The sequence below is a fragment of the Centrocercus urophasianus genome, unplaced genomic scaffold (assembly GCF_019232065.1).
Source record: "Centrocercus urophasianus isolate 14NV4802_14NV808 unplaced genomic scaffold, USGS_Curo_1.0 seq_37, whole genome shotgun sequence".
NCBI lineage: Eukaryota > Metazoa > Chordata > Aves > Galliformes > Phasianidae > Centrocercus > Centrocercus urophasianus.
This window is the reverse complement of record NW_024884944.1, coordinates 3,646,179-3,671,764: the sequence shown is the minus strand read 5'-3', so window position 1 is coordinate 3,671,764 and position 25,586 is coordinate 3,646,179. Positions and strand designations below refer to the sequence as shown.

The 25,586-nt window shown below is 49.1% G+C and overlaps 1 protein-coding gene across 2 annotated transcripts in view; it reads left to right on the top strand.

The window, feature by feature from the left end:
* Positions 1–25,586, top strand: part of GRIK4 (glutamate ionotropic receptor kainate type subunit 4) — a 124,338-nt gene that overhangs the window by 13,636 nt on the left and 85,116 nt on the right. Inside the window, exons 1-3 of one of the 2 annotated variants that reach the window (XM_042832076.1) lie at positions 19,142–19,937; positions 20,524–20,599; positions 21,694–21,825. In XM_042832076.1, the coding sequence (XP_042688010.1) occupies positions 21,744–21,825 (82 nt within the window). In that variant the 5' untranslated portion in view covers positions 19,142–19,937; positions 20,524–20,599; positions 21,694–21,743. Of the gene's footprint in view, positions 1–19,141; positions 19,938–20,523; positions 20,600–21,693; positions 21,826–25,586 lie in introns of those variants that run through there. The other variant, XM_042832075.1, reaches the window with a different exon arrangement.

Below are 25,586 nucleotides of genomic sequence, written 5' to 3'. Positions count from 1 at the left end.
ATGGATGGATGGATGGATGGATGGATGGATGGATGGATGGATGGATGAAGAACCCAAAGGGTGGTGGTCAGCGGCCAACATGGTGATGCTTTCTACAAGGGGGACCCACAGCTCTCCAGTTCATTGTCCAGTGCAGCACCAGAGAGGATGTAGTATGTTAGTGTTGGGCTCTGCTGGAGCAAGGCTGGAAAAATGGGAGGGAAGGGTTGGCACTGGTACAAGCACAGAACAGCTCAGAGCCATTGGTGGTAGTGCAGGAGGAGGAAAAAGCCTCAAAGCATTGCAGATGTGTCAATGTATCCCTCATTAAAATGGGCAACTATTCCCCAGTTGTTTTTCTATGCACTGATTTTGTTCTGCCTATAATATCTTGTGTTTGCATGCAGTGATGTGCTGTGATCCAATTGTCCCTTAGAGGAGGTATCAGTCTGCAGAGAACCAGGGTTTTCAGTTTGCTGCTGAGGGCACAGGGACGTGGAGGGGAGGTGACATCCATGGGATGATGCTCCTGTCTGCCTGGCACCTCCTTGTGTTGTCTCTCTCCCAAAACCTGAGCCAGCAGGGCAGCATGTCCTGCTCCCACCAGCAACACCAGATCGATTCCCTATTTAGCTGAAATCTCCATGTGGATGCGTGCAGCCCCATGCTGATTTATCCAATAAAGGCTGCAGCTCAAGATGGTTATGAGGGACCTTGATGAAAAACCCAGAGGTTATCCTAAATTGCAGGAAGGGAAGATGGTGCAGCACAGCAGGGCTGTCTGCAGCTGGTCACCTCCACACATCTCTGCCTTTTCTGTTTGAAGACACAGAGAAGAGGAGAAATTGCTATCCTTATGCTCAGGCAAAAAGAAAACAAAGTATGAGTGGTCATAATTTAGTGGGCTCCTGGGTAAATTTGTATTTCATTCTGATTATTGAGTGCATTCTCTAATTGTGGCAATAAAAAGGAATCGTCCATCTTCTAAATGCAAGCAGTAGCACTGATTGTTATTTAATTAGTTGATTCCAGTGGTCGAGGGGTGAGCTTGGAATTACAATTGCAGCTTGTATTATTTCACTGAGATTGCCGAATTAATTAGGAGAACAATGGGATTCTTCATTGTTGGCATCTTAAGAACTTGTGAGGATAACTCTCAGCGCAGGAGAGCGATGCTCTGATGCATCTGGAGACCAAACCCCACCTGGCATAGTGAGTTCAGGCCAAAAAATCCTTTTAACATGGAAGGTTTCCTCTGTGATGAGCAGAAAAAATGTGTGGATGGATGCTGTGAGCAAAGCCATCAGGAAAGGTGAGGGAGGCTGAGGTTCCATTGGCAGCATTGACCTTGTGGCCCCAAAACCCAAGAGGTGATGCCCTCATCCCACTGCGATGGCTTTGCACCATTGCAAGGGTCTCAGGAATGCGTCCCATCCTTGCTGAGCTGGGCAGGGTGATGTGCAGACATTGGGATGCTGATGCAAAGAATGAGGTCCTGCCCTCCCTGTGCCCATCCAGGCGCTGCCTGCGAATGGGGGCTCGTGGGAAGATGTGCTTTCCAAAGAGCTGCTAAAAGCTGCAGGAATCTGTTCCCCCAGCAAAAAAGCAGATAGGTCTCTTGTGGCTGTGAAAGTGATGGGCAGGAGGCGTCGAGGCTTCTCACTGCAAACACTGGCTTTGTTTTCTTCCTCTCCTATTTTTATTTTATTTTATCGAGAATGCGTTTTATGGGGCGGCCTTGCTGCTGGTTTGTTGTGATGTGGCTTTTATTGTGGCCGTTGGCTGTGAGTGTTTGCAGGGTGTTTGAGTGTTACGGCCGTGCAATAGAAGAAAATACAAGTACATGTGGGGCACTGAAGTACATATGGAGCATTATTACCTTAAAGCAGTCGTCCATCCTGGCCTGGCTTCCTCTTCCTGGCTGCTCTGCAGAGAGCTGCTCCTTTCTCATGGATTCTCTGTGTTGCCAGGATTGATTTTTTCAGAGAGAAGTCTCCATAAGCCCTGTTTTATCTTCTCCTCCCTTTCTGAGGCAAGAGGTTGCATTTTTTTTTCTTCTCTCCCTGGCAAAAAGTAAGATGAATGGTTCTCTTCATCTTGGGCAGGACTGAAGAGCAGCTCTGTACAGCAGGTGATGGACGGAGCTTCTTTGGGATCGCTGATGTATTTCCCTCTTTCTCCACATTTCCTCTGGGATTTTGTCACCTGCAGAAGAAAGGGCAAGCATGGTCTGTTCCCAGAGAGCAGGACTTCAGGGTAAGGAGACAGGGACCGATGGAGGCATGGGTGAGATCAGCCTCTCCGGGTGATGTTGGCCATGTAAGCCCATGGAGGATCCTCCAGGGAGAGGTGGTGAACTGGAGAGGGGAAGGAAAGAGAGCGGTGAGGAGGAGGTGGATAAAAGAATGGCACCCTGGAGATTTGGAGAGGAGCCAGAGGAGAGCGGTGTGTGAAATACCGGGGAGCTGGTGGTTAATTTACAGCCTCTGGGAGAGGAAAAGGAAGAAGAAAAGGGGGGAAAATGCCTCTGTTGCAAGGGATGTGGAAGAGAGTTTGCAGTGATGTGGGAATACGTGGCATCTTCCTGCCTCTTGGGTTTTCTTCTCTTTCTGCTGCAGCAGTCCCAGGTGGGAGCGGGGCTGTGGGCATGGCCCCAAAGCTGCTGGAGCTCACACAGAGTTGGGACACTGCTCTCAGATCATAGAATCATAGAATGGCCTGGGTTGAAAAGGAGCACAATGCTCACCCAGCTCCAACCCCTGCTGTGTGCAGGTCACCAACCAGCAGCCCAGGCTGCCCAGAGCCACATCCAGCCTGGCCTTGAATGCCTGCAGGGATGGGGCATCCACAGCCTCCTTGGGCAACCTGTGCCAGTGCCTCACCACCTTTTGAGTGAAAACCTTCCTCCTAATATCCAACCTAAACCTCCTGTCTCAGTTTAAAACCATTCCTCCTTGTCCTATCAAGGATGTGTAGGGTTTGGGTTTTGAGCAGGGGTTGCATGTTATGGGTCTCTTCCAACTTGGCCTTTCCACAGTTTTACAATTCTAAGCAAGAAACCCAAAGACAAGATGCTCTGATGGAAAAGAGTCCTTCCCTGGATGAATCCCCATTCAGGCCAATGGGAAGCCAGGTGCTAGGGAGAGATTGGGATGCAGCAGTGATTCAGCTTGTTCAGAAGGGGCTGCAGAGAGCTCTGGGAGCAGCGCAGGACGTGTCCAGGTGGATGGCTCCCCGGCCCGTCAACGCTGTCTGCTTTGACAGGAATATAGATGCAGTGGTTCTTTTTCACTCTGTCTGAAATTGCTTTGTAATAACAGTAGGAGTTGGAGAGGCACTTTTATTGATTAAACAATTGAAGCTATTTGTCTTTACAAAACCCAAAATATAGAGGTGTCTTTGGCTTCCCACATCTACGTTATGCACGTTTATTATATGCAACAATCTCCTTGATCAGGCTGATGTTCATAATGGGTTGGGTTATAGCACTGGATTGCAATGGTTTAATATGAACTGGAGAGCAAAGGAGAGCTGATATAAGTACACCAAAAAAAACCAGGGCTGGGTTGGGCAGACAGGGAGAGAGGTGCTGCTTTGAGAGGTGTGCGATGCGAGCAAACGGCGACTTGTGAAATGCCTGCTGCTCCTCTTTTCCCCCAGCGATTTCTGAGCCGTCCCTTTGATCAAACACCATTTCAGTGATTGGAAAATCTGTCGCCGCGTCTCTCTGTTGACCCCGACTGCCAATGTTCGCTCTTTAGGTCTTGGTATGAAACTGCCTGAGGTCAGGAACCGTGCAGATGGTTCGTGCCTGGAGGTGGAGGCTGCAGGCTGGGAGGAAGCAGCTCACAGTGCTCTGTAGGTGTGTTTGTTTGTGCGGCGGCGGCGCGCGGTGTGGCTGCGTGCCACGGCTGCCTCCAGCCCCAAGGATGCAGGGTTGGCTGGAAGCAGCACACGTGGCACGTATGTATGTGCTGCTCTGCTCTCCCCATGCGATGTGTTGAAGGGATCTTGGATGTAAGCCCAGAAGGAGATGCGTAGCCCTGTGCAGTCGCAGCTACCTGTCTTGGTGGAACTTAGCGTCAACCAGCGCAAAGCTGCTGCAGGTTTTTTCCCCTTCTTAGTTTTTTGGGAAGGCTGTTCTAGATCCTTGCTTCCCTCAGCATTGTGGAATTAGTTCCAAACTTGCCTAGCTCCATTAGTTTTTGTGCCAATATTATCTTTGGGCATAAATGTTCACGTAGAGAAGTCTTGGTTGGGTTTTTGCTTGAGATTCTCTTCTGCAGGGGTTCTTTACAGCCCCACAGAGCTCCCCTTCAAAAGAACTCTTCAAATGTTCCCATGTTACAGTGGTAACAAGGGAAAACAAATGCAACCAATATGAAAAAAATATAATGGAAATGTATTTTGTGACATGAGAAGCTTTTGTGTGTGTACAAAGTAACATAACAACCTGGACTTGGTTGGCTTGGTTTGAAAACAATCAACTTTGTGGTGTCCTGGAAGTGGGGCTGCCCCATCCCTGGAGGTGCACAAGGCTGTAGGTGGGACAATGGGCAACCTGCTCTATTGGGTGGCAACCAACCCGTGGCAGGGGGTGGAACAGAATGGTCTTTGAGGTTCCCCCTTAACCCAACCCATCTATGATTCTATCAGGAAAGGAACTCATACCAGGGCCGGGGGGTTTGCTTTGGTTCTGCTTGGCATGGGAGGCATCTGATGCTGTCACTTGGTGTGTGTGCCTGCAGCTTTCAGGCTGAAGCCTGAAAAAAGCTAACTAGCAAAATGTTAACTTTCTATATTTGGTGTCTGAAAATCTTTTTCACCTGAATGCCTTTGTGCAGCATTCTCAGAAAACAGCGTGTTGCATTCTTGTTGGTTTTTTTTTCTTCTTAATCTCATTGTTGTGTGCAGATTTTTATAGTTACTGTGCACGGTTCATCTTGCAATACAAGCATTTTCTCAGCAATGGGTGAAAAAAGCCCCGTGTCAACTGCTAAATGGCTCTGGGTCTGTCGCAGTGCTGGGCTGGGTGCAATGAGCTGCCATTGCTGGAGGTCCCAGTGTCACTTTGTGCCTTCCATTGCTGTTTGCAGTGCTTTAGGACCCGCCAAGTCATCTTGCACTGCGGTGTCCCTCGACGCTCGTCTTATGTCTGCTTTAATTGGATACTGCAGCAGTAGTATACATCAAAATAAATGAACTTTTTACTGCGAGAGGGTAAGAGAAGAAAAAAGACAGACGATCCCTCAGCAACAGCTGTTTGGAGGAAGAATCCCACAGAAGCCGCTTCCTTCGCTAATTAGAAATCTGCTTTCCTTCAGGAAGGATAACGTCTACGTTCTCCACTCCTCTTCTCACTTCTAATTACTTCTTGGAGAAATGAAGGAAGGCGCCGTTTCGTAGGTTTGACTTGGAGTGGCTGAGGCAAAGAATGTGGATGGGAGATGTTTTGTGGCGATAGGAAGGAAGGGGAGAGGATGGAATGGCCAAATTGTGAGCGCTGCTGGTGGGAGGGAGAGATGGGGGGTCCCAGTGGGGCTCTGAGTGCTGCTCCGTGTTCTGGTGAACAGAGGTGACTCCTTGCCAGAAGTTCAGAGCGAACTTCTAAGCCCCCAAAAGAAATTGCTTAGAAAATAGAAAGGTTAAAGTTAGAAATCTCAAAGAGAGGAAATGCGCCGAGTTCACGATTTATAAATAACATGCTTTGATTGTTTCCCATTACGGAGTAATTTTGTTTTGAAATGTGACTTCATCTTTTTATTAAGGGTATAAATACCGACTCTGGAACAAAGGAGTTTTCTCCAGCCTGAAGTGATGCTTTATATTCCCAGCGGGGTGATGGGCAGGCTGTCCCCATGCTGCTGCACGTGGGGTTTTGTTGGTCTGGAGGTGGAGCGAGGCTTTCCCGGCCCCACCGAGCTTCCCTAAGCCTTGAGCAGGTGTTGCTTTGCAATTCAGCAAAGCGGCGTTTCAATTACTCAGGGCAATAAATCTCAAGGTGTGTGCTGGGAGCTCCATCACTTCAAGCACCGATGTTTTTCTTTTCCCTCGCGGTCTTCGAGGTGGAATCATCAGCGCTGCAAGTAATGAAGCCTGGTTTCCCATGGATTTCTTTCTCGTGGTTGGATTCTCTGATAACTAAATAAGCTTAGACTGAATGCCCCGGCAGTGAAAAAAGCTTCAGAAAGGCTATTGTGTGTAAATTCTCTATTAAGAATGGAGCTTGCGTGGCATCCTGCCTGCCTGCGAGGATGCTGAGGGACTGCCTATTGACAGCTATTTTCGTGGAACCAAAATACTGGAGGGAGCTGACCCTGCCAGGTGGGGCTGCAGGTGGCGGGTGGGTTCTTGGGGGCTGTGGGCGGCTGGTTGCCATAGGAAGGAGGGTTAGAAATAGAGTCTGGGAGGTGTGCTCCTTTGGGGTGACCCCGGGGGAGTCGGGCTGTTGACGTAAAGGCCGTAAATCGCTGCTCCTTTTCCATTTTGTTTGATGTTAAAGCAGCGATAAAAAGCGCACATGTGTGTGTCTGGGCAGTGCTGAGTGACACATGTGCTCCATCTCTTGAGCACGATCCCTTCTGCTGAACCCACGGGATGGATCCCCAGCCCCAGGGCTGTTGGGTGGCAGCTGCCGTTCTCCGGCTTTGACATTTGGCAGCCAATGGAGGAGGAGAAGTCGTGGGTGTAAAATCAGGATGGGAGAGTCAATGGACAACCGTTCCTTTGCAGATAACCAGGGGTGAATTGATAACCGGTGACCCAGGTAAGCAATTAAGCCAATTGGTGAAATGAATTGATTGCAGAGGTCTCCTTTATGTAGAGCTCCGCCTGAAGCCTTCATGCCCTTTCTGTAGGAATAGCTGTGGAGAATAGACGTCTTCAGAAATTAACAGTGACTTTCAAGCAGAATAGATGATTAATGAGAATGTATTGCTCTTGATGGACAAATGAAGCACTTCCAGTGTTCTGGTGAGCGATGTTCGGCTTTCTTGTCTCCAGGAAATGATTCAGCCACTCAGACCCAGCTCTGAGCCCAGGGAGAGGTAAGGAGAGGGGAGAGGAGGGGAGAACTGCCCCCTCTCAGCTTGATTTATTATCCGACTCCTTTGTTACAAGACTTCCAGTCTTGTAAAATATTAAATACATCCTTATATTCAATATCACATTTTGAAACATTTCATGCCTCATTTGCTTCTGGAGTCAAGGACAACTTCACATTTTTCATGGCGCAAGGCCCAGATTTGTCTATTTATTTATTTTTAATCACTACGTTTTTCTTTCTTTCTTTTTTTTTTTTTTTTTTTTCACCTGTATCAATTTGGATTAAATCTTGGCAACCATAGCAACCTGTTCCTCTGGGTGGTTTCAGATCTCGGCAGTGGAGGTAGTTTTTTGGCTTGGCTGATCCCCATGGGATGCTGTGCCCATCCAGGGAGGACCGTGGGCAGCAGGGATTGTGGTTTGGGGCTGGGTGTTGGGCTCAGCTTTTGCTGGCAGTGTCTCTTGTAAATAAAAGGCTGTTTTGTTGAAGGGCTCACGTGACATAATGAGGAGGATTAAGTGGAATTTGCTGTCACAGTTAAAGGAAGATGCATGTAACTCCTGTTAATTAGAAAGGGCTCAGTATTTGTCTTTCCCTTTGTCTGTCTGGGAGGTTTTTGATTCTTGCTTCTCCCAGGGGGGATAAGCAGCTGAATCTTGATACACGGGGCTGCCACTGGACCCAGGAACCCTGCTTCTGCATGCAGGTTGGGATGGCAGCTGGGAGCATTGCAGACCCAGTGCTGCATCCTTGTAACTGGAACATGAGGGCAACCCCATTTCTGCTGTTTCGCCTTGGGTGCATCATTTGGACCTCTGGTGTTGAGCTGTCTGCTGGTGTGGGGGCGAGATGGAATCCTGGAATCGTTACAGTTGGGGAAGCCTTTTGTGATCCCCAAGCCCAGCCCACCCCCACCATGCCCACTATGTCCATAAGTACCACATCTCCACGGTTCCTAAACACCTCCAGGGATGATATTTTGGGGAGGGATGAACTTGGATATGCAAACCTCAATTTGAGTCCATCCCGCCTCCCTTCTGTGGCGTCCCCTTAAAGTCAGCACAGAGGAGCTGGACTGTGTTCCTTTTGGAGGTGGGATCTCAGATGTGAAGCATCTTCCTGGGCTCACAGTGTCCGATTTCTCATCACAAAATCGTGCTGGCAAAGTGACTCCAAGCCTTTGTCTAAGAAAATACAGTTAGAACTATTTGCATGTAACTAAAGCTCAAGAAACCCTGCCTAGAAATCAGACAGCTGTTTTTGAACAGTGAGAGTCGTTAGAAGCTGTAATTTTGCTCCTAAGGCTTGTGGCCAGCTGTCCTTGCACGGCAACTTGACGTTGCAGTGGGATGCTTTTCCTGAAAGATGTGCTGTAGTTGGAGTTGGGATGTTTAGGAAGCCCATGGCTGGTTGTTCTGGGGAGGAAGTAAGCTGGGAGTGGGATCGGGAGGAGAATCCAGCCTTAAAGTGTTTTGTCAATAAGTTCTGTTGGACTGCTTCAGCTTTGCTGTTGGATGGAGTCCTTGACAGAATGGCCAGGACGGTCTGAAGGGTTTGGCTGGATGTGAAATGTCACAGCTTTTGCCCAAACAGCTCTCAAGGGTGATAAACAAGCAGGTTTTCCCCAAAGCTTGTTTTATATGGAGAACGCCTTTGGCTTTGGATCAAAATAGCTTCAGTGCCCTTCTTTTTAAATGGAAGTATCAATAGGAGTCGGGACCTTTATTAGTTCAGGGGATCTTAACAATCCCACAAGGTGTTTATCTGCCTATTTTGGTGGCTGATATCCTTTTAAAATCTGTCCCAGAGTGCTTGAATCACTCCTGAAAATGGAATGTAGGCTCCTAAATTACCCACTTGCCTGCAAACGTTATCCATGGCATCGGCTTTTCCTAATGACCACATCAATTAGAGGGCTCTCTGCATCGTGCTGTCAGACCCATGTGGATGGGGAGATTGCAGGAGTTTCACTCAGGCTGCTTTTTATGACCCCCACGCTTTGCAAATGGAACAAAATTTAGTGAAGGAACCTGTCTTTGTTCCCCCTCCTTCCCATACAGCAAACTAATTGAAAACAACATGAATGTTAATGATGCATTTCGCATTTGGAAGTTAGAGGGGTGATTAATATATTGTAGGCTGTATATTAACACCTTCTCAGGGGCATAATGAAGAGGAAATATGTGCTCTGAGACGAGGCTGTTTATTTCTCGGTGTGTTTCCTGACTTCCACCGTCCCTTTTTTCTCATTGAAATACAAGCTTTCCAATCCAGAGGGTTTTGTTTCAAAGCATAATTTTAAATCAATCAATAGACTTTTATGTCTTAATCCCCCTCCCCCTTTTTTTTTTTTCCCCTTTTGGTTGGAGAGCTGAAGCAAAGTGCACAAACAACAGGGAGATGTGAGGAAGGAAGAGGTGGAGGATGATGAGGTGGGTTCCTGAGCATGAAGCTGCCATCTTGCTGCATTGGTGGGAAATGGTCTGTTACTGGAGAGAGGGCTGATGGAAGTTGACCTGGTAGAACCCAGGGAAGGCTTTTTCTCCTCTTTGCCCTGTGCCATCCAGTGCATGCCATCCCACTGAGGTCCATCTGTGATGGGAAGGTTCTTTGTTATCACGTATGCATCTAGTTGAGCACCCAGCTGCATTCGCATGGAATCTTGGCATCCATTGATCTGCTCCTAAACTTACAGGGTCAAAAACATGGTATCCTGAGGGTGCCCTGTGAGCCCTGCATGGGGATGGCTCACTGCCCATCAGCAGGTGTTTGCCTCTTGCTCAGGTCTCCTGGGTTTCCTGAGGACTGCAGAAGGTGACGAGCATCTGTGTTGGTTGCGTTGCTCGTGGCAAGAAGCTCTGGGAAATGATTGCCTAGCAAGATCTGCTGCAACGCTGTTGTTGGCGGTGGAAGTGTGTGGTTGTGGCTGGTGCTGTAACTCAGCTCAAAAAAAGAAGGAAGACCACGCAAGTTATAACACATCTATAATTAAGTGCAATGAATGGCTATAAACCAACAAACACTTTTAAATGTTCGTTCTTGGCCACATCTGAGTTATTTTTCTCCTTTGGCAGAATCATTAAAGGAGGGGGAAAGCATGTGTGTATCAATCTACTCTGCATGTTTGATGAAAGGGTTTTATTATTATTATTTTTTGATGAATGAAAATTGGAGCATGAGAATGGGTTGAAAGTCCCCGTGGGAAGGGCTGAGATCCTGCAGGCTGTGGGCAGCCTCTTATTAACAGCACTGGGCGCTGCCATTCCCACCAATGTGGAGATACAGAGCTGCACTTCTGATGCCTTTTTCGGAAGGGGAGGGAGGAAGAAGCAACCCGTAGTAATTAAGACTTGGCAAGCTCGGTATTTATAGACTTTCTAAATATTGATGAGCGGAAATGCGCTTTATTAATTGAAACACATTAAAATCCATTTTTTCTTCAGAACTTGACTGTGTTTTTTTCTCCTTTGGCAAACCACTGATTCTATTGTTTCCCTCAGTTGTGTTTACATGAAACTGTCTCCTTCTCCCTCAAATTTTGGTGGGCTCACATTAAGCTGCAAGCTGGCCACCTGATTTCAACCTGCTCTGCTTGGCTGTGTCTCCCCACCTTAGAAGCAGTATCCTGTGCTTGTGTCGGTGATCGATCTAACTTGTTGTGGCTTGGTTTTGTCTTAAATTACTTTCTTCTTTGAGTCCAATTTATCTTCTTATAGTAACGCAGCCCAGAAGATGCAGCTGTGGATTTCAGTAGTCCCATACGGGGTCTGAAATTTAGAGCGATGGGAGCAAGAACATTCTGGGAAAACCATGTCATCCTTCAGGATGGCGTAACAGAACAATTTCACCCTCTGTAACTTCCAGGCCAGCTGTGGTAGGAAGCAGAATTTACTGCTCCTCTTCTCTGGCAGGCAGGGCTGTTCCTCTGACCTTCTGCTCCAGCAGACGCTCGAACCTGGACATAAATCTGGGGTACTGCTTCTCCCAGGCATCGTGGTGATCTCACTGCTGCCTTCTGCTCGCTGATGAGTTTCCATCTGTCTGCTCACCGCTGCTCTTGTGCTCGGATATTGAGGTTTTGGATCGTGGGGCTGTCTTTCTGCTTATCTGTTTTGGGTTGGGACTGTCTGGGAGCAGGAAACACCGTGTGAGAGGGAGAGTTATGCTTTCACAGTGGCATGCTTGGTTGGCTTGAGCAAAATTTTGATGCTTCTGGGAGTGTGGCTGATGGGTAACTGGCTGGAGCTGGGTTACGACAGACTGGAATAAGATGATGGAGGAAAATCTGGTAGCTGCCGTGGTGTGGGTACCATCTTGGAGGTTAATGGTTATTTGTTACGAGGAAACCCTTTTAGAGGAGGGAGAAGTACAGTCCTGTTCCTCCACCCACTTGTGGTTGGAAATTTACTCTCTTGTAGGCTTTGGCACAGTGGGTGTCCATCCTTCTCTGCTGTAGGGGTGTCTGTACTGTGCTGGCCTGCTTGCCAGCTCTGCAAAGCCTGTGTGATGACACGTTCTAGTGGATGGCTTTGCTCAACGATCTTGATGGGATCAGGTTGGATGATCCGATGACTGCCTCAGCAATTGAAGTGGACTGGAATGGTCAGGCAGGAGCCATAACTGAGCTCTTATCGTTCTCTGCGCATGGAAGTTTCCATACCTCCAGACTGTCGCAATCATAAGCTTAAGTCCTCATCTTCAGCTTCTATAGCAGGCAGCAAGAGCTGCTTCCAGAGCAATAACCTTGGTGATGAGTCCCCAGGTTCAGCTTAGTAATGGTCTGTAACTGCTCCTAGGGAGGGATTCCAACCTCCATAATGCTCCCAGCCTGCTGGGAGGAATCACCCCTGTGCACGTTGGTGAAATGCTGAGTTCAGTGGTGATGGGGGGAGCAAGGGTTGCGAATCTGGGAGGGAGAGAGTTTTTCTGGGATGTGTTTGACTCAAGAAGTCAGGCTTGGTATGCGGGGAGCAGTGCTGGGCTGGCTGGCTGAGCAGGTACAGGCACACACCTGAATGTTGTATTAGAAACCTTGATCCAAAAAGTTGTCTCAGAGACTCTGAAGGTAATGAAGAAGGCTTGAATCAACGGGCTTTGAATGTGTTCTTGTAAAAAGGAAGAATCTGGTTTTGACTTTGTAGGCACACTGCAGGAGAATGTAATCCATTGCACCCAAAGGAGCTGTTTCTGCCCTTCTCTCATCAAGGCACGCAAGGATTTTAAAGCCATCCAGATTTTAGTGGGGCTGGAAAAGAAAAGAGCTTGGGGGAGGCAGAAATTAAATCACAAATGTTCACGATAAAATGGTAACAGAGATGGAGGTGGACGGAGAAGATGATAGCATCTGACTTCAGTCTCTGGAGACCAATAACTCTCTGACAGCAGTTTCAGACTGCTCTCAAGCCTTCTGTCTGTGTGCCACAAAGCCTGAAGTAGATCCACTGTTGGGGTTTGGTGTCAAACCCTGTGATTCCCACTCAGCCAAATGCTTGGGTGCCTTCCTCCTTCCTATTTGAGCGTTGTCTGAGCCCCAAAGCCAGGCACTGAAGTGAGCTGTGGTGTGAGCACATGTCTGGAGGTTGTGCTGGAGCAGGGCCAGGTGCCTCGCATCTTATCGAATCAAGCTTCTGTGGGCATATGTTCTCCAAATGGATGAGTTTTCCACCTGAGTGCTGCGAGCTCTGTGTGTGTGTGTATAGGAAGCTTGTTGGGTTTTTCTATAACGAGATTTCATTTTTCTCTGGTGTTTCTCGTCTTAACTCCCAAACCTCCTTAGGAAGGGAGTGCGACCTTGTCAGCATGTGCATATGTTTCTGTGCACTCTGAGAAAGAGCTGAAAGCATCTCCCCTCCATGCAGAGTCACTGCGATCCACCTTTGAATCGATGTCGGGACTTCAAGGTAAGCATATGGTGTGACAGAGGAAGTGTTGCTGTAGCTCATTTGGATAGATCCATGCAGTCCCAAGGCAAGAAGATCCATTTCATAGTTGGGGAATGGTGGGAAGAAGAGGTAGTGAGTTATTTAAAGATAGGGAACAGGGCAGTTGAAGAGCTAAAAGTGGATTCCTGGAGTCTCAATTCAGTAGACCAAACTACCACGCTGCTGTGTGTGTTATCTTTTACAGCCTCACTAGCAGGCACCAGTGTGTACCCACCCACACAGTCTTCATCTCCATTGCTGTGTCAGACATTGCTGATGGGTGAACCCTGAAAAACCTGCAAGGCAATTTTGGAGGCATTACCAAAATTTCCCTGGCTGTGAGTCTAAGAACGTCTGCCCCTTGGGTCTACCAAACTGAGCTAGGAGCCCTTGGGGAAGCATCTGTTATTTTTAGTGTCTCGTTTCCTGGGAAGTGGATTCCCCTGCAGACTACTAAGCTCTGATTTTGTGTCTCGCAGCCCCATGCAGAGCTTAAAATGGGAAGGAAGCCATGAAACTTGGGCCTCTTCCCTCCTTGAGCATGTAGAGATCTGGGCCATATTTTGCTGGGACATCTAGAGGACGTGGGTGAGGCTCTGTCCTCTCTGTACTTCTCAACCCTGCATCGGTTGCTGCTGAACCCAAATCACGTCTGAATGCTCTGAAAATGCCATCCTAGTTCTTAGGTCTGCTGGGCTCCCGCAGAGTCCTGACGCAGAGAGGGCAAAGCCTGAAAGAAGCTTGCCAGCTGCATTCGGTGACATTGTGTCTGCAGTGTTTGGTTTGGCTCGTTTCGGTGGGAAGAAGAAAATTGGGATGTTGCTGTGCCATCCAGTGAGCACAGCTTGATGTCAGGTTTATTGGGATGTGAGCGTTCAGAGAGGGCTGCTCAGCCTCCTCTCTTAACTCCAGCAAATCCACTCTGTTTGCACAGGGCAGAAATGAGTTGTAGGTGCAGCAGATGACCAACAGGTTAGTTAACATGCCATTAATTACCTCCAACCCTGTGCTATCCATAGTGGTGACTGGGGGCAGAGTGGTACCAGCACTGCGCTGCATGTCCTCAGTCATTAGTGATGAGCTGTGAACACTGCTTGAACTGGGAAATCTCTGTCTGATGAGAGCATCTCATGGAGCCTTGCATCATCCATTTGGGCTGTGTTTGCAGTGAACTTTTACCAGTTTGGAATTTCACGTCTTCAGTCGTGGAGGGAAATGGGAACGGCTGAGCTGCAGTGAAATGTGGTGAAAACGTGTTATTTCCTCGCTGTATTAGATGTTAAGCTCAGGGCACAGGTTTAGTGTGATTTGAGGAAGAGAATGTGTTCCAAATGCAGCTGGAAAAGAGTTGCTCGAGTTTTCCAGCCTCTAGGTTGTTCCTGACTGGAGCTAATGATGATGGATGAGTCCTGCAGAGCGCTCTTCATCATGAGACCTCAAAGCTCTTCACTGGAGAGATCTGCAGTGTTATTCTCACTGAGTCCAGGTGGTGAAATTAATGCGTTAAGAGAGAAAACAGTTGATCCAAGCAGCGGTCATGTTGATGAAACCCCTGGTGTTGTGCTTTGCCTTGCTGGAGTCATTGCCTTTCCCAGCCCTGGGGTTTTGCTGGGAGTTTGATTTCTCAGTCCAGCCCAGATCAGAAACTCACGCCTCTCACCCATGTGTACTTGCTAGCCATGAGACCCCACAGAGTGTTCCTAACCCCGTCTCCTAGCATCTGCTCTGTTCTTACAGCGACGAAATCAAGCAGGAGATTATAAACAGCCTCACTCTTCTGCTGAGCATCTGCTCTGAGCACCATGTGCCTGTGCTTTTACTCCTGTAAATTGCTCACAAAGCATCAGCAGAGGTGCCATAAATTTGCTAGTTTTTTTTTTTTCTTTTTTTTCTTGGACTTGAGAGCTCCTGCAGTTCACTCAGCCCCTGGAAATGAGCAGACCTTGTGGCTGCATGAGGACATGGCCCCGTGCTCTCCATAGCATCGCGTTCCTGAGTGATGTCTGGCCCCTGAGCTCCATGAGGAAGGGGCTGCAGGCCGTCCCTGTGCTTATCAGCTGACAGGGACATAATCCTCACATTAGTGTGGTCACACCACGTGTAAGGGCTGAATTCTATCTACTTTGCTGCTCCTCCAACATGCCTTTGTCCCTCTGCCAGATCACTGAGCAGCCTCTTGTCTTCCTCGGTCCAATCCGAGCTTCAGCTGCTCTGGTTTGTATGACAGCATTGCTGTTCCAGTTGAACCCTGGATATAGCAACACTCCTATGGGACTGCTGTGTGTGTGTGCTGGTCCAGGTACCCAATGCACAGAGCTGCACCAGCACCTGTAGGATGTCCCCAACACTGAGAAAATCCATCAGGTGTAGGCATTCAGCAGTGGTGAACTCGCCCTCCTGAGATGCTGACGTGCAGCATCCGTGATGATGAGCAGACCGGCGATGGTCTGAGGAGACTTTTTTTTGTGTAGAGACAAAAGGGCTTCCAAGCAGTGAAACTCCTGTGGGAATAACAACAGGGGAATGGAGATGTGGTTTGGTTTGCTTGCAGGCTCGGTTCCTTTGTCCTTCATGTTGGCATTTCTATGGACTGGTCCAGGTGTGACCACTGCAGCTCTTATGAGCACTGTGTGGTGGTTTGCCCAGCTGCTGGAGATAGGCAGTGGCTCTCTGTTGGGGAGCCCCCTCTTCGTTAAGGACTTTATCAGCTGAAAAGATCTCTATGGTGGAAAGATCTATTTCTATCAGCTGGAAATCCCTGCAGGCCATGAGCACAAGGTCAGCTTGGCAATCTCCCCTGTTTAGATAAAACTTGAACCCTTCCCTTTTCTGCTGCGCAGCACCGTGGGTATCTCCTCCTGTAGGGTCAGGGCAGTGCTGGCATTCATGTTCCTTGTGAACTTGGAGCTTTGCTCCCATTGCAGCCCTGCACAGAGATTCATTGCATCCCCCAGGAACTGATTAAACGCACCCACTGAAGTTAAAGGGAGCTAGAGATCACCCCATAGTGTGTGGGGCTGACAGCACCCTGCATGGCCCTGAATTCCAGCCAGGGGGAAATCGAATTAACATTTCCCAGCATGGGAAAAAAAAAAAAAAAGGGAAGAGATGAAAAAAGAAAAATTCCAAACAAAAAAGCCCCCCACAGAGTTCATCTGGCGGATGGAGTTACATTAAGCGAATGGAAATTAAAGGCTTTTCATAGAGATCTTCAGCATAATTTGATGGAAGACTTTAATTATTTCAACGCGTCGAAGAAAAGGAGCTGGGAAGGATTGGGGAGTGCTCGTAAAAATCTCTCTTTATAAGTGCTTTGAGCCATTCTCGGGCTGAAAAGCTGCTGTCAGCTTAAGGAAGAGTGGTTGGGCATTGGTGGAAGGCTGCAGTGGGTTTGGATCTGTGGGATTTTGCAGCCAAAAGGCTCATCTCCCCTCTGGCACCCCAGGAGCTTGGTAACTGCATGATGCTTTGTTGAACTGATGTGGTCTTGGTCTGTGCTCACTGCCCATTGAGCCTGAGGACAAAACCCACAGGTGTGTGTCGTTCCTCTGCTCATAACACAATGCAGACACAAAGGGAATTTTTGCAATTGGAACCACAGAATCATTGAGGGTGGAGAACACCTCTAAGATCGTCAAGTCCGACTGTCAATCTGTCCTGCAGATCCACGTGTGGCCCATAGATGCAAATGCAGCCACCCCAAAGACAGAGCGGCCACACTTGGGTCTGTGGGGTGTGAGCAGGGAGGCTGCACGTGGATCTGTGGGGCAGTTGCCCATGGAGAGCTTCAGTCTCCTGCAGAGGCAGCTCAGTCTGAGCGAGTTCTGCACTGAGGAGCGGGGCTGTTGGCCCTCTGCAAACAGGAGAAAGGTGGTTTGTAACTGAGGCAGAACCATACGTGAAGCCTAAAGCTGTGTGGGATTTGTGAGTGTTATGGCAGTGATGGAAGCAAAGCAGCAGGGTATGTGGGCAACTCGCTGCTCTGGGATGTTTTCTCTGCACGCCTGTGCAGTTCTGTGCTCTGTGCGGGCTTTCCCCCTTTGCTCCCATCCCATCCCACCCCACTGTTTGTGTGTGCTCCTTCTCAGCTCAGCCATCCCTGTTCCCACCTCCTTCAGAGCCATATGCTGTGTTGTCCCCACACACACCCCAAATCCACGCTGCATTGTAGTGTACACACCAACCAACACACCTCGCAATCTCAGCGTGTCCCACACGTCCCCTTCCAGCCTCTGATTGGGGCTTTTGGGGCTGGAATGGCTCACACTGTTCTCTGGATCGTGGATGGCACATGAACCTATTTATTTCCCTTTAGGTTTGGTGGCTGTAAGAGGAGCAGAGGCCATAAAGCGCTTTGCACAGGTTGAGGTGGTGGAGACTTCTTCGTTTTCCCTTCTTTCTCATACTGAATCTGCCACGGATGTGCAGGAAACAGAGCTGCCTCTTCCCTGCAACCCTGAGATTGGGCTGACGCTTTTAGGGGCTTTTTCTCCCCCTGGTTCATGTTTTAGGACTTCCCTTGTGTGTATGGGGACCTGCTGGGAGTGATTCTTCTGCACAATGGGCTCTGGAGTGGGGCTCAGCACAGTGGGATTCTGCTCTTTAGAGAGCCAAAGTGTTTCCATCACAGCATTTTGATGGAAGGGCATCCTGTGGGGAAATACCCCCCGTGGGTCAGGAGAACACCAAACCTTTTCAAAGGGGAAGTTGGTGGTTTTCAAGACCACTCCTTGTCAAAGGTTCAATGGCTGCAAACACACCACTGGGAGCAGCTTCCCAGGAGTGCACATGCTCAGCAGAACAGAACCACAGCACAGGAGAGTGACAGAAATGGAATTACTGGTGGTTTGAAGGAGAATGGAGAGATGGTTTTCTGAGCAGAAGCTACGTGAGGAGTTCCATCTCAGGAACTGCCTGGGGATGCCTCCTTCCATCCAGGAGCCACAGAGGGACAGCATCTGTGCCATGGTCGCAGACATAGGTTGGTGTTGGGGCTTATTGATGCTATTGGTCTTGCCAACCCCGCTGACTCTCTCATGCCAGGAGCTAGATGTGGGCAGCCCCACTGATGGCAGCTGCTGGCCTTGCTGGGAGGAAACCTGCAGTTTTTCTACCCACAGCTGTCCCCTTTCCCTTTTTCATGATGGTTCCTGCATGATAGCAGCCCAGGGCCCATTAGGAGTGCCTGCAGTGGGCAGAGCAGATGTGTGCAGGGCTTTTAATTGCTGCTGTTTGCTGATATGGTGGGCACGGGGGAGGGACAGAATCCCACGTATGATCTTAGCATTCTCTTTCTTATCTTTTTTCCTGTTTTCTTTCCACCTCAATGTGATGTGAGGTGATGCCAGTCCCAACCCTGCCCTGAGGCTGGATCCTTCCCGTGCTTCTAAGGCTGGAGGTGGTCGCACTGCAAAACATCTGACTTAATTCCTTGTCTGGATGAGGAATTGAGATGGAGACACATCGTTTTTACCCTGAAGCAATGAGGACAGGAGTTGGTCAGCATGTGCTGGTGCTGGGGAGGATGAAGGGGAGGAAATGGGCAGCTCTGAGGTTTTGACTGCAACAATACCTGATGGTAGTGATTTACCTGTGTTAATTGCACATTTTGCAGCGGAAAGCATATTGCTCGTGGCTTTGCATGGGGCGAGCTTTCAGTTTAATTCAGCACTCATTTCAGCATCTCTGGGGGAGATGTGTGGTTCCCTTCCTCCCAAGGGTCTCACAGCACAACCTCTGGCCCTGCAACAGGCGACTGTTGCAATGCTTTTCAGCCTTTTTCCCTCTCGTCAGCTCCGTTTACATTTGAGCCTCTCCACAGAAAAAGCTTTGCAAAAGGCAGCAGCTCTCTTTGCCTGCTGAAAGAATGGGGGAGGCTCTGTGAAGCCATTTGTTGATATTTCTCGACAGTTTTTCAGCATTCCTCTCTGCTCTGCAGCTGTTAAATGTGTTGTCTCAGCTGCGAGGACGGCTCCAGCTTTTCTCGAGCTGCATTTTCTCACCATCCATCGAGGGATGCAGAGAGAGATCCGTCAACGCCAAAGCCACCTCCAAAGTAGCATTTTGGGTGAAAGTCTGCTTCTGTAAAAGCAAAAGGAGTTCACATTGGGACTGTAGGTTTGGAAAGTGAGGTGCTTGCTGAGGCAGACGTGGCATGAGTGCCGAGCTTGCAGGGAAAGAGCAGGATTGGCAGCGCTGAGCAGTGCAGCTGTTTCTCCTGAGCACCCCTGGCAGGGCAGCTCCAGAGGGATGAAGCTGTGGTTCGGTTCACTATTGCTGTAGCAGCAGCAGGAGGGATTTATTCTGCAATTATAGCGTTTTATTCTCCTTTTTGGCTCTTCGCTGTGCCAAGAAATTTTCTGTGGAAAGCTGGAAGTGTCAGGAAGATGTGGCAATAGTGATGGAGAGGAGTATTGTTGCTCGGTCGTTAAAAATGTATAAGTAGCTTCAGGAACGCATTGCTTCTTCTGAGAGGGATATTGTCCTTAATTCTGCTTGGTGTTTAGAGACTTTTATCTTCTGAGAGAGCCCACAACTGTTTATCTAGGCTTGATTTATTTTCTTCTGAATTTTCAAGGCTAAATGTGAAGAGAGAATTAAAGGGAAAAGAAGACAGGCTGGTGCTGTGCGAAGCTTGGCCAGCGCATTGGGCAGCCCGTGGCCTGCAGCTGTCCTAAGATCCAGAGCTGAACTGCAAAGCTGTGTCCCCACAGCTCCCAACACTTTGTTGTCATAATCCTTCCATCCCCAAATTCAGAGAACAAGAGGAACCCGAGAGCAGTGAGGGAATGAGGAGAGCACAGAGGACTGCGGTGCTTTGAGAACGGAAGCCCTGACGCTGTGCTAAGGGAGAAGCATCTGCTCCCTGCCCTCTTTCTCATCCTTGTGTTCTACTCTTCGTCCCAGGCACAGTGCTGGAGCACCTCCATCACCAGATGGTCCCTTGTAGGGCGGTGGGAGGCTGGGCTGCGCTGCTGTTTGCTGAACCCAAGGTGTGTTCCTATTGCTGACAGCTGTCCCTCGGGTTAGCACTCACAAAACCAAGCGCTGCCAAGTTGTTCTGAGCAGTGGGTAATGCTGAGGTGAAGGCAGCCCCCCTCTGTGCTCCATGTTCCAGGTAATTGCAGCCCCGCCGCTCACGGAGCGGGGCACAGCGGGTGCCCTGTGTTTGTTATTTGCCTTTGCTATTAAATCCATGCTGGTGATGCAAAGGCAGCTGCGTGCCTGCAAACCGTGTGCTTCACCTCTTCACCACGCCAGGCTGCAGACAGGAGCAGCTCTCTGTCCTGGGTCTGTGCTGCATTGGGATCAGCATGCGGGTGCCCACTGTGCTGTTTTCCCTCTACTTTTCCCTGCTGCAGCCCACGAGGCTGCTGTCCTGCAGTTGCAGCTATGATACTTGCTCGTGCGTTTTGGGGCAGCTCAGCACCTTGGGGCTTTGGGAGCTTTGTGCCCCGCACAGCTCCAGTGGAGTATTTGCAGATGGGTAAATCCAACTTGCTCCTGCTGCTTTGTCAATAGCTTAGAAAGTTCTGCAATAACTGCTTCGAAATGCTCAAATGATATGTTGCTCCACAGTTTGCCTCTGCTGCTGCTGCCAACGCTTCTGAGCAACCAATTTACCACACGCTTCACCTTTTTGGGCCTTTCCCTGGTAAGCATTACTCTATGACTCCCACTGAAAAGAGAAAATTGCCATTGCCCTTTGCAGGGGTGGGGTAATGACTTCCAGGTGGGATTGAGCAGCTCCTGCTGCTTTAACATGTGCTGAGCAGGAAACCAGAGCACACTTGGGATGCCTGGCTAACACCTGAGCCATCACCTGATTTTCTTAAATGTGAGAGCACAGGAGCTTGGATTTCCTATAGCAAAATGGTGTAGGAGGGTGAGTGAATGTGGGCTCAGCCCCTGCCTTATATCATCCCCATGGGCCCATATTTGATGAATGGAAGAGCGCAGGAGTGCTTGCCAGAAAGCTGGAGGAGAGAGAAGGCAACAGGAAACGCTCAGAATCAGCATTTAAGGACATTACTGCCTGCAGAGATAATTTCGTCAAGACGAGGGACAAGAATTTCTTTCATAAAGCAAAATCTTGATCTAACTAGTGGAAATGGTGTTTGTTAACGACGTGTTGAACTGCGCGGCGGGGATCTGTGTGGAACAGCGTGCTGTTACCTGCACCTGGGAGGGCTTTGTGGGTTCTTCATGAGCCCTCTGCATTCTGTCTGTGTTGGGATTTTGAACGTCAGAGCTCTGTGCTGGGCATGGGACTGCCTGGCAGGAGGAGGGGAGAATGGACCCTCAGGGTCTCCTCTTGTTGGGAAGGAGATGGAGCGGGAGCAGCGAGAGGAGCTTCTGTCCTGGTCAGTCTCTGACTGCCATCCCTTCATTTGTGCTTTGCTATGAGTGTTTGGTCCTATCCCAAACCCAGTAAGTTGCAGGTTGTTTTAAATTTAAAAGGGGAAAATATATATATATATACAAGGAATGAAATAAGATGTGGCTTAATATTGATTTCCATTTGTTTTTGTGGAACTGCTACCGTTGCCAAGATGAAATATTTGGACTTTTCCTTGGGTTTCTCTCCCATATTTTGCTAGAAGCTGGTGGCCCAGTTTGACTCCAGTTCCCAAACAATTCATGGGCTGTCAATTGCTCCCTCCTCCCCTCTGTCCAATGGATCCTCGTCGCGGCTCCAACGCCCCATCGTTGCTCCGCAGTGCTCACGGTGCTGTGCTCTCCCCACAGAGTGATGTCATGCCCAAACCACCGTTGGGCTCCATGAGGATTTATGGAAGATGCCCCGTGTATGGGCGCCTCTGGTGCTCCTTCTGCTGTGGCTGATGAGGACGGCTGCCAGCCCACACGCCCTGCGCATCGGTGAGTGCCATCCTTGGGTTCCCGCTGTGGGGCCGGGGCTGCAGCCTTGTGCTTGTGTTCTTGTCGTGTTGCAAATGAAATGTCTTGGTTTTTTGTTTGGTTCTTTTTTACTTTTTTTGGCGACTGTACACATTTGCCTTGATGCCGACGGCGCTAATGTTTCCTGGTGGGAACTTCTTTCTGTGTAAATGGGAAGTGAGCGCTGCTCCTGGAGGAGGCGCTGAGAGATGGAGCTCCCTCCGCCTCGTGTCAGCCCCCTGAGCTCTTTGCAGAGAAAGAAGTGATTTTGGTTGCAAATGTATTTGTCCCCACGTTGATGAGAGAGGAGTGTTTGAGCCCGAACTGAGCGTCCCACAAGAACATTAATAACTCAAAGCTGCTCCATTTGTAACTGAGTCCCAGGCATTGCTTCTCCTCTGGGCTTTATTAAAAAGTGCTTAGGAAGAGGCACTGTCATCTCTGCTTCTGCCCGCGTGGATTAGGGAAAAGAAATGCATCCAGAAACCTCATAATGAAACTTGCTGTTGGGAAGGATCTGCCTCTCCTGGCGGTTCTCTGGAGCTATCAGCTGTTCTTTTAACTATTTGTTGCAGATAAGCTAATCTCTTCCTGTCTGCATTTGCAGCTTTCACAGGTGATGCATGAAGTAAAATTACTTCTCCCCTTTGCTTGCAGAGCTCAGAATGGCTCAGAAATGCAGAAATGCTGTTAGGCATCCCCTTCATGGTGCTTGGGGAGCATTGAGGTTACATCTCTTGTTGGTGGAAGGTCCTCCTCCTCCTGGACCTAGGGTGAGGATGAGAAGTGCATTATGAGGGAATCAAAGGATGAGGACAGATGGATATTGAAGGATGGGGATGGATGGGATGTTATGATTCGAAGGATGGGGATGGATGGATTGTTGTGAGGGTATTGAAGGATGGGGATGGACAGGATGTTATGAGGATATTGAAGAACGAGGATGGCTGGGATATTGAAGGTGAGAACTCCTTCATGGCACTAGGGCTGCAGATGGTGAGGAGCTGGCATGGCTGCCCTCCTGCACTGCAGGGGAATGAGGAGTTTTCAAGAGCTGGGACGGGAGAGGGGGATCTGCCTGCCAGATGGGAATCTGCCTGCCATGGCTGCTTTTGCCTTCTGTGCTGGTTTCCACAACTGGCTAAAGGAATTCTTAATGCTCCAGTGGGTCTTAAGTCGCATCCTTAATATCAATTATTCTCCAGCACAGTTCAGATTGCCAATTTGTGCTGCCCAACGTCAGCACACGACTGCACGCCTCGGTGCTTAGCACAGATGCAGGGTGTGAGCAGCAGGTGCTGGTTCATGGGAACATCCTTAGTTTCGCATGCCCCAAGCTGCAGCACTGCTCTATGGGGCTGGGCTCCATCCCAGGGAGTCCAGAATAGAAATATTGGGTTTCTTCACATGGATAGGGTAAGGAAGTGCAACTGGCATTAGGATGCTGAAAAGGGAATGCAGGGGTTGAGATTTCAGGAGTAATGTTGCTGTGGGAGTGGGACAGAACATCCTCAACCCTTCTAACAAGCACCAGAGGTCACAGCTTCTGTATTACATGTGGGTGGGCAGAGAGCCTGAGCTCATGTCCCCAAGTGCCCCTATCTTGGGGGTGGGACACCCACAGCCCTGAGCTGGGTCTGATGGACTCAAGGGGCTCAGGGCTCAGCCAGTTCCCACAGCAATGGGTCTAAAGCAGCTCCTCTGAAAACGGAGTCAGAAGCAGATGGGTAGAGAGCTGAGGAAGGGGTTGGGGTTTAGTTTCTGTTTTGTTTCTAAGATGCAGTTTTATTTTAAAAAAAAATTTAAAAAATCAGGGAAAAAAGAAAACACAAAAGGAAAGAAAAATATGACTGGCAGCCCTGAAACCATTCCCCAATCAGTCGGCACTGCGTACTGAAGGAAAGCAGAACATTGGAATATTCAAAGGAAGTGCAAGCTGACGTTTAAAATAACCCTGAAAGCCATCTGGTAATGGAATGCACTGGGGGCAGTATGTGTGTTGCATTATAGGGAGCTTCAGAGGTATTGTCGGTGCAAAATGCAGAGTGTGGCCCATGGGGTGACCTTCTTTGCATGGCATGCACAGGACCAGTCTGTAACCTGCTCTGTGCTTGGAAAAATTGCTGTTTTCTTTCTTTTCTTGATTGCATGGGAAATACGGTGCTTCAAATCTTATTTTCAGGCTTGAACTCTGCTTTCCCTTCTGCTCCCATCCTGGAGCAGCCCTCCTAGCGCGCGTTGTGCGGGAGAAGCAGGCTCCAAGAACCCAAAATGACAGTGGGGTGTGAGCAGAAGAACCAGCCTGAGGCGCTCATCCTTGCTTCTAGGCAGGCTTTCCAAAACCTGGAGTACTGAAAGGGCTGTGAATCTCATACACCTGCTGAGCTCCTGGAACTGCAATGTCAAGGAAATGTTCTTGGGATCCCCTAGGGCATGGGAAGACATTGCCATGCAGCTGTGGGTACTGGATTGGGTGGGAAGAGGCAGCCTGGAACCAGACTTCCAGCAAACAGCCTTCCCTTGGCTTCCTGCTGCCCTGCATGGCCCTGTGTAGCAGAGCATTGTTGGTGTCTCCTTGCATCATCTGGTGAACTGATATTTAGTTCATGTTTTCTGAGTTATGTGCACAAGTCCTTATTATTATTATTATTTTTAACAAATCCCTCTTGGAGATGTGCCATGATAATAGGAATAAGAAATTGTTAGCAGACTGATATCTCAGATCATTGCTATGGGACGTGGATTTGGTGACACAGAGCATCTCCCAGCCCTCTGTGCAGAGCTATTTTGCCTTATCCATCCCTTAACTGGGAGTCAGTGCACGTTGTGCTTTGCTTCATTATATAGCCACACGTGTGTGATATGGTGACAGATCCCAGTGGGAAGTTACACTGCTCATTCAGCACAAAGCAGGACAGTGGGGGTAAGGAGAGGAACTGGGGAGAGGGTTGGTGCTGCTCTGTGTTACTGCTGTGCCATCAGAGGAGGGACAGCAGTGTGTGTATGGAGAGGCATCCCCACGCCCAGGGTCAGAGGTGGGAGCCATTCCCTCTGCTTTACACCTCACACCCTGGGCAGCACTTGGGTTCAGCCAGTCAGGTGTTCAGAAAGGTGATCTTTTGCTTTCATGGAGTCGAAGCAGTCCTAGCAAGAGCTGCTCTGTCATTCCTTTCATTATTTTTTCATATATATGTGTGTGTGTGAATAAAAAGTCAATTACATGAATGAAAGATGCTTGGTTTTCTGCCCAAACAGCTGCCAGAATAAATTCCAGCCCTGAGCCCAAGCCAGACTTGTGCAGAAAGCCCTGGTGCAGCGGGAGCCCTGTGATCAGCACACACTGCAGCCCCCTGCATGCCCTGCCCCAGGCTCTGCCTGCAGGCAGTCAAGGAAGGATGGATTTCCTATGCTCCAAGTGGGTTTGGCTTTCTGGATGATGCCCATAGAGCTGCACACTGTGCTTGGTTGCTGCATTGTGCATGAGGGGGACAAAAGAGAGTAACTGAGATACGACCCGTGCATGAAATAGTAGCAGGAGGAAAAGTGGGTGCCCCCAGCCTGGATTCTACTCTTTGTTGGGAAGGTCCAAGGGCAGCACGTCTTCCCCAGAGCCCTTTGTTGGGTGCCCTGTATGGGGAGGAGATGTGCACAGGGCCAGACTGTACAACCATAGAATGGGAAGGGAGCCAAAAGGACCGACAAGTCCAACTCCTGGCTCTGCACAGGACGTCCCAAAAATCAGA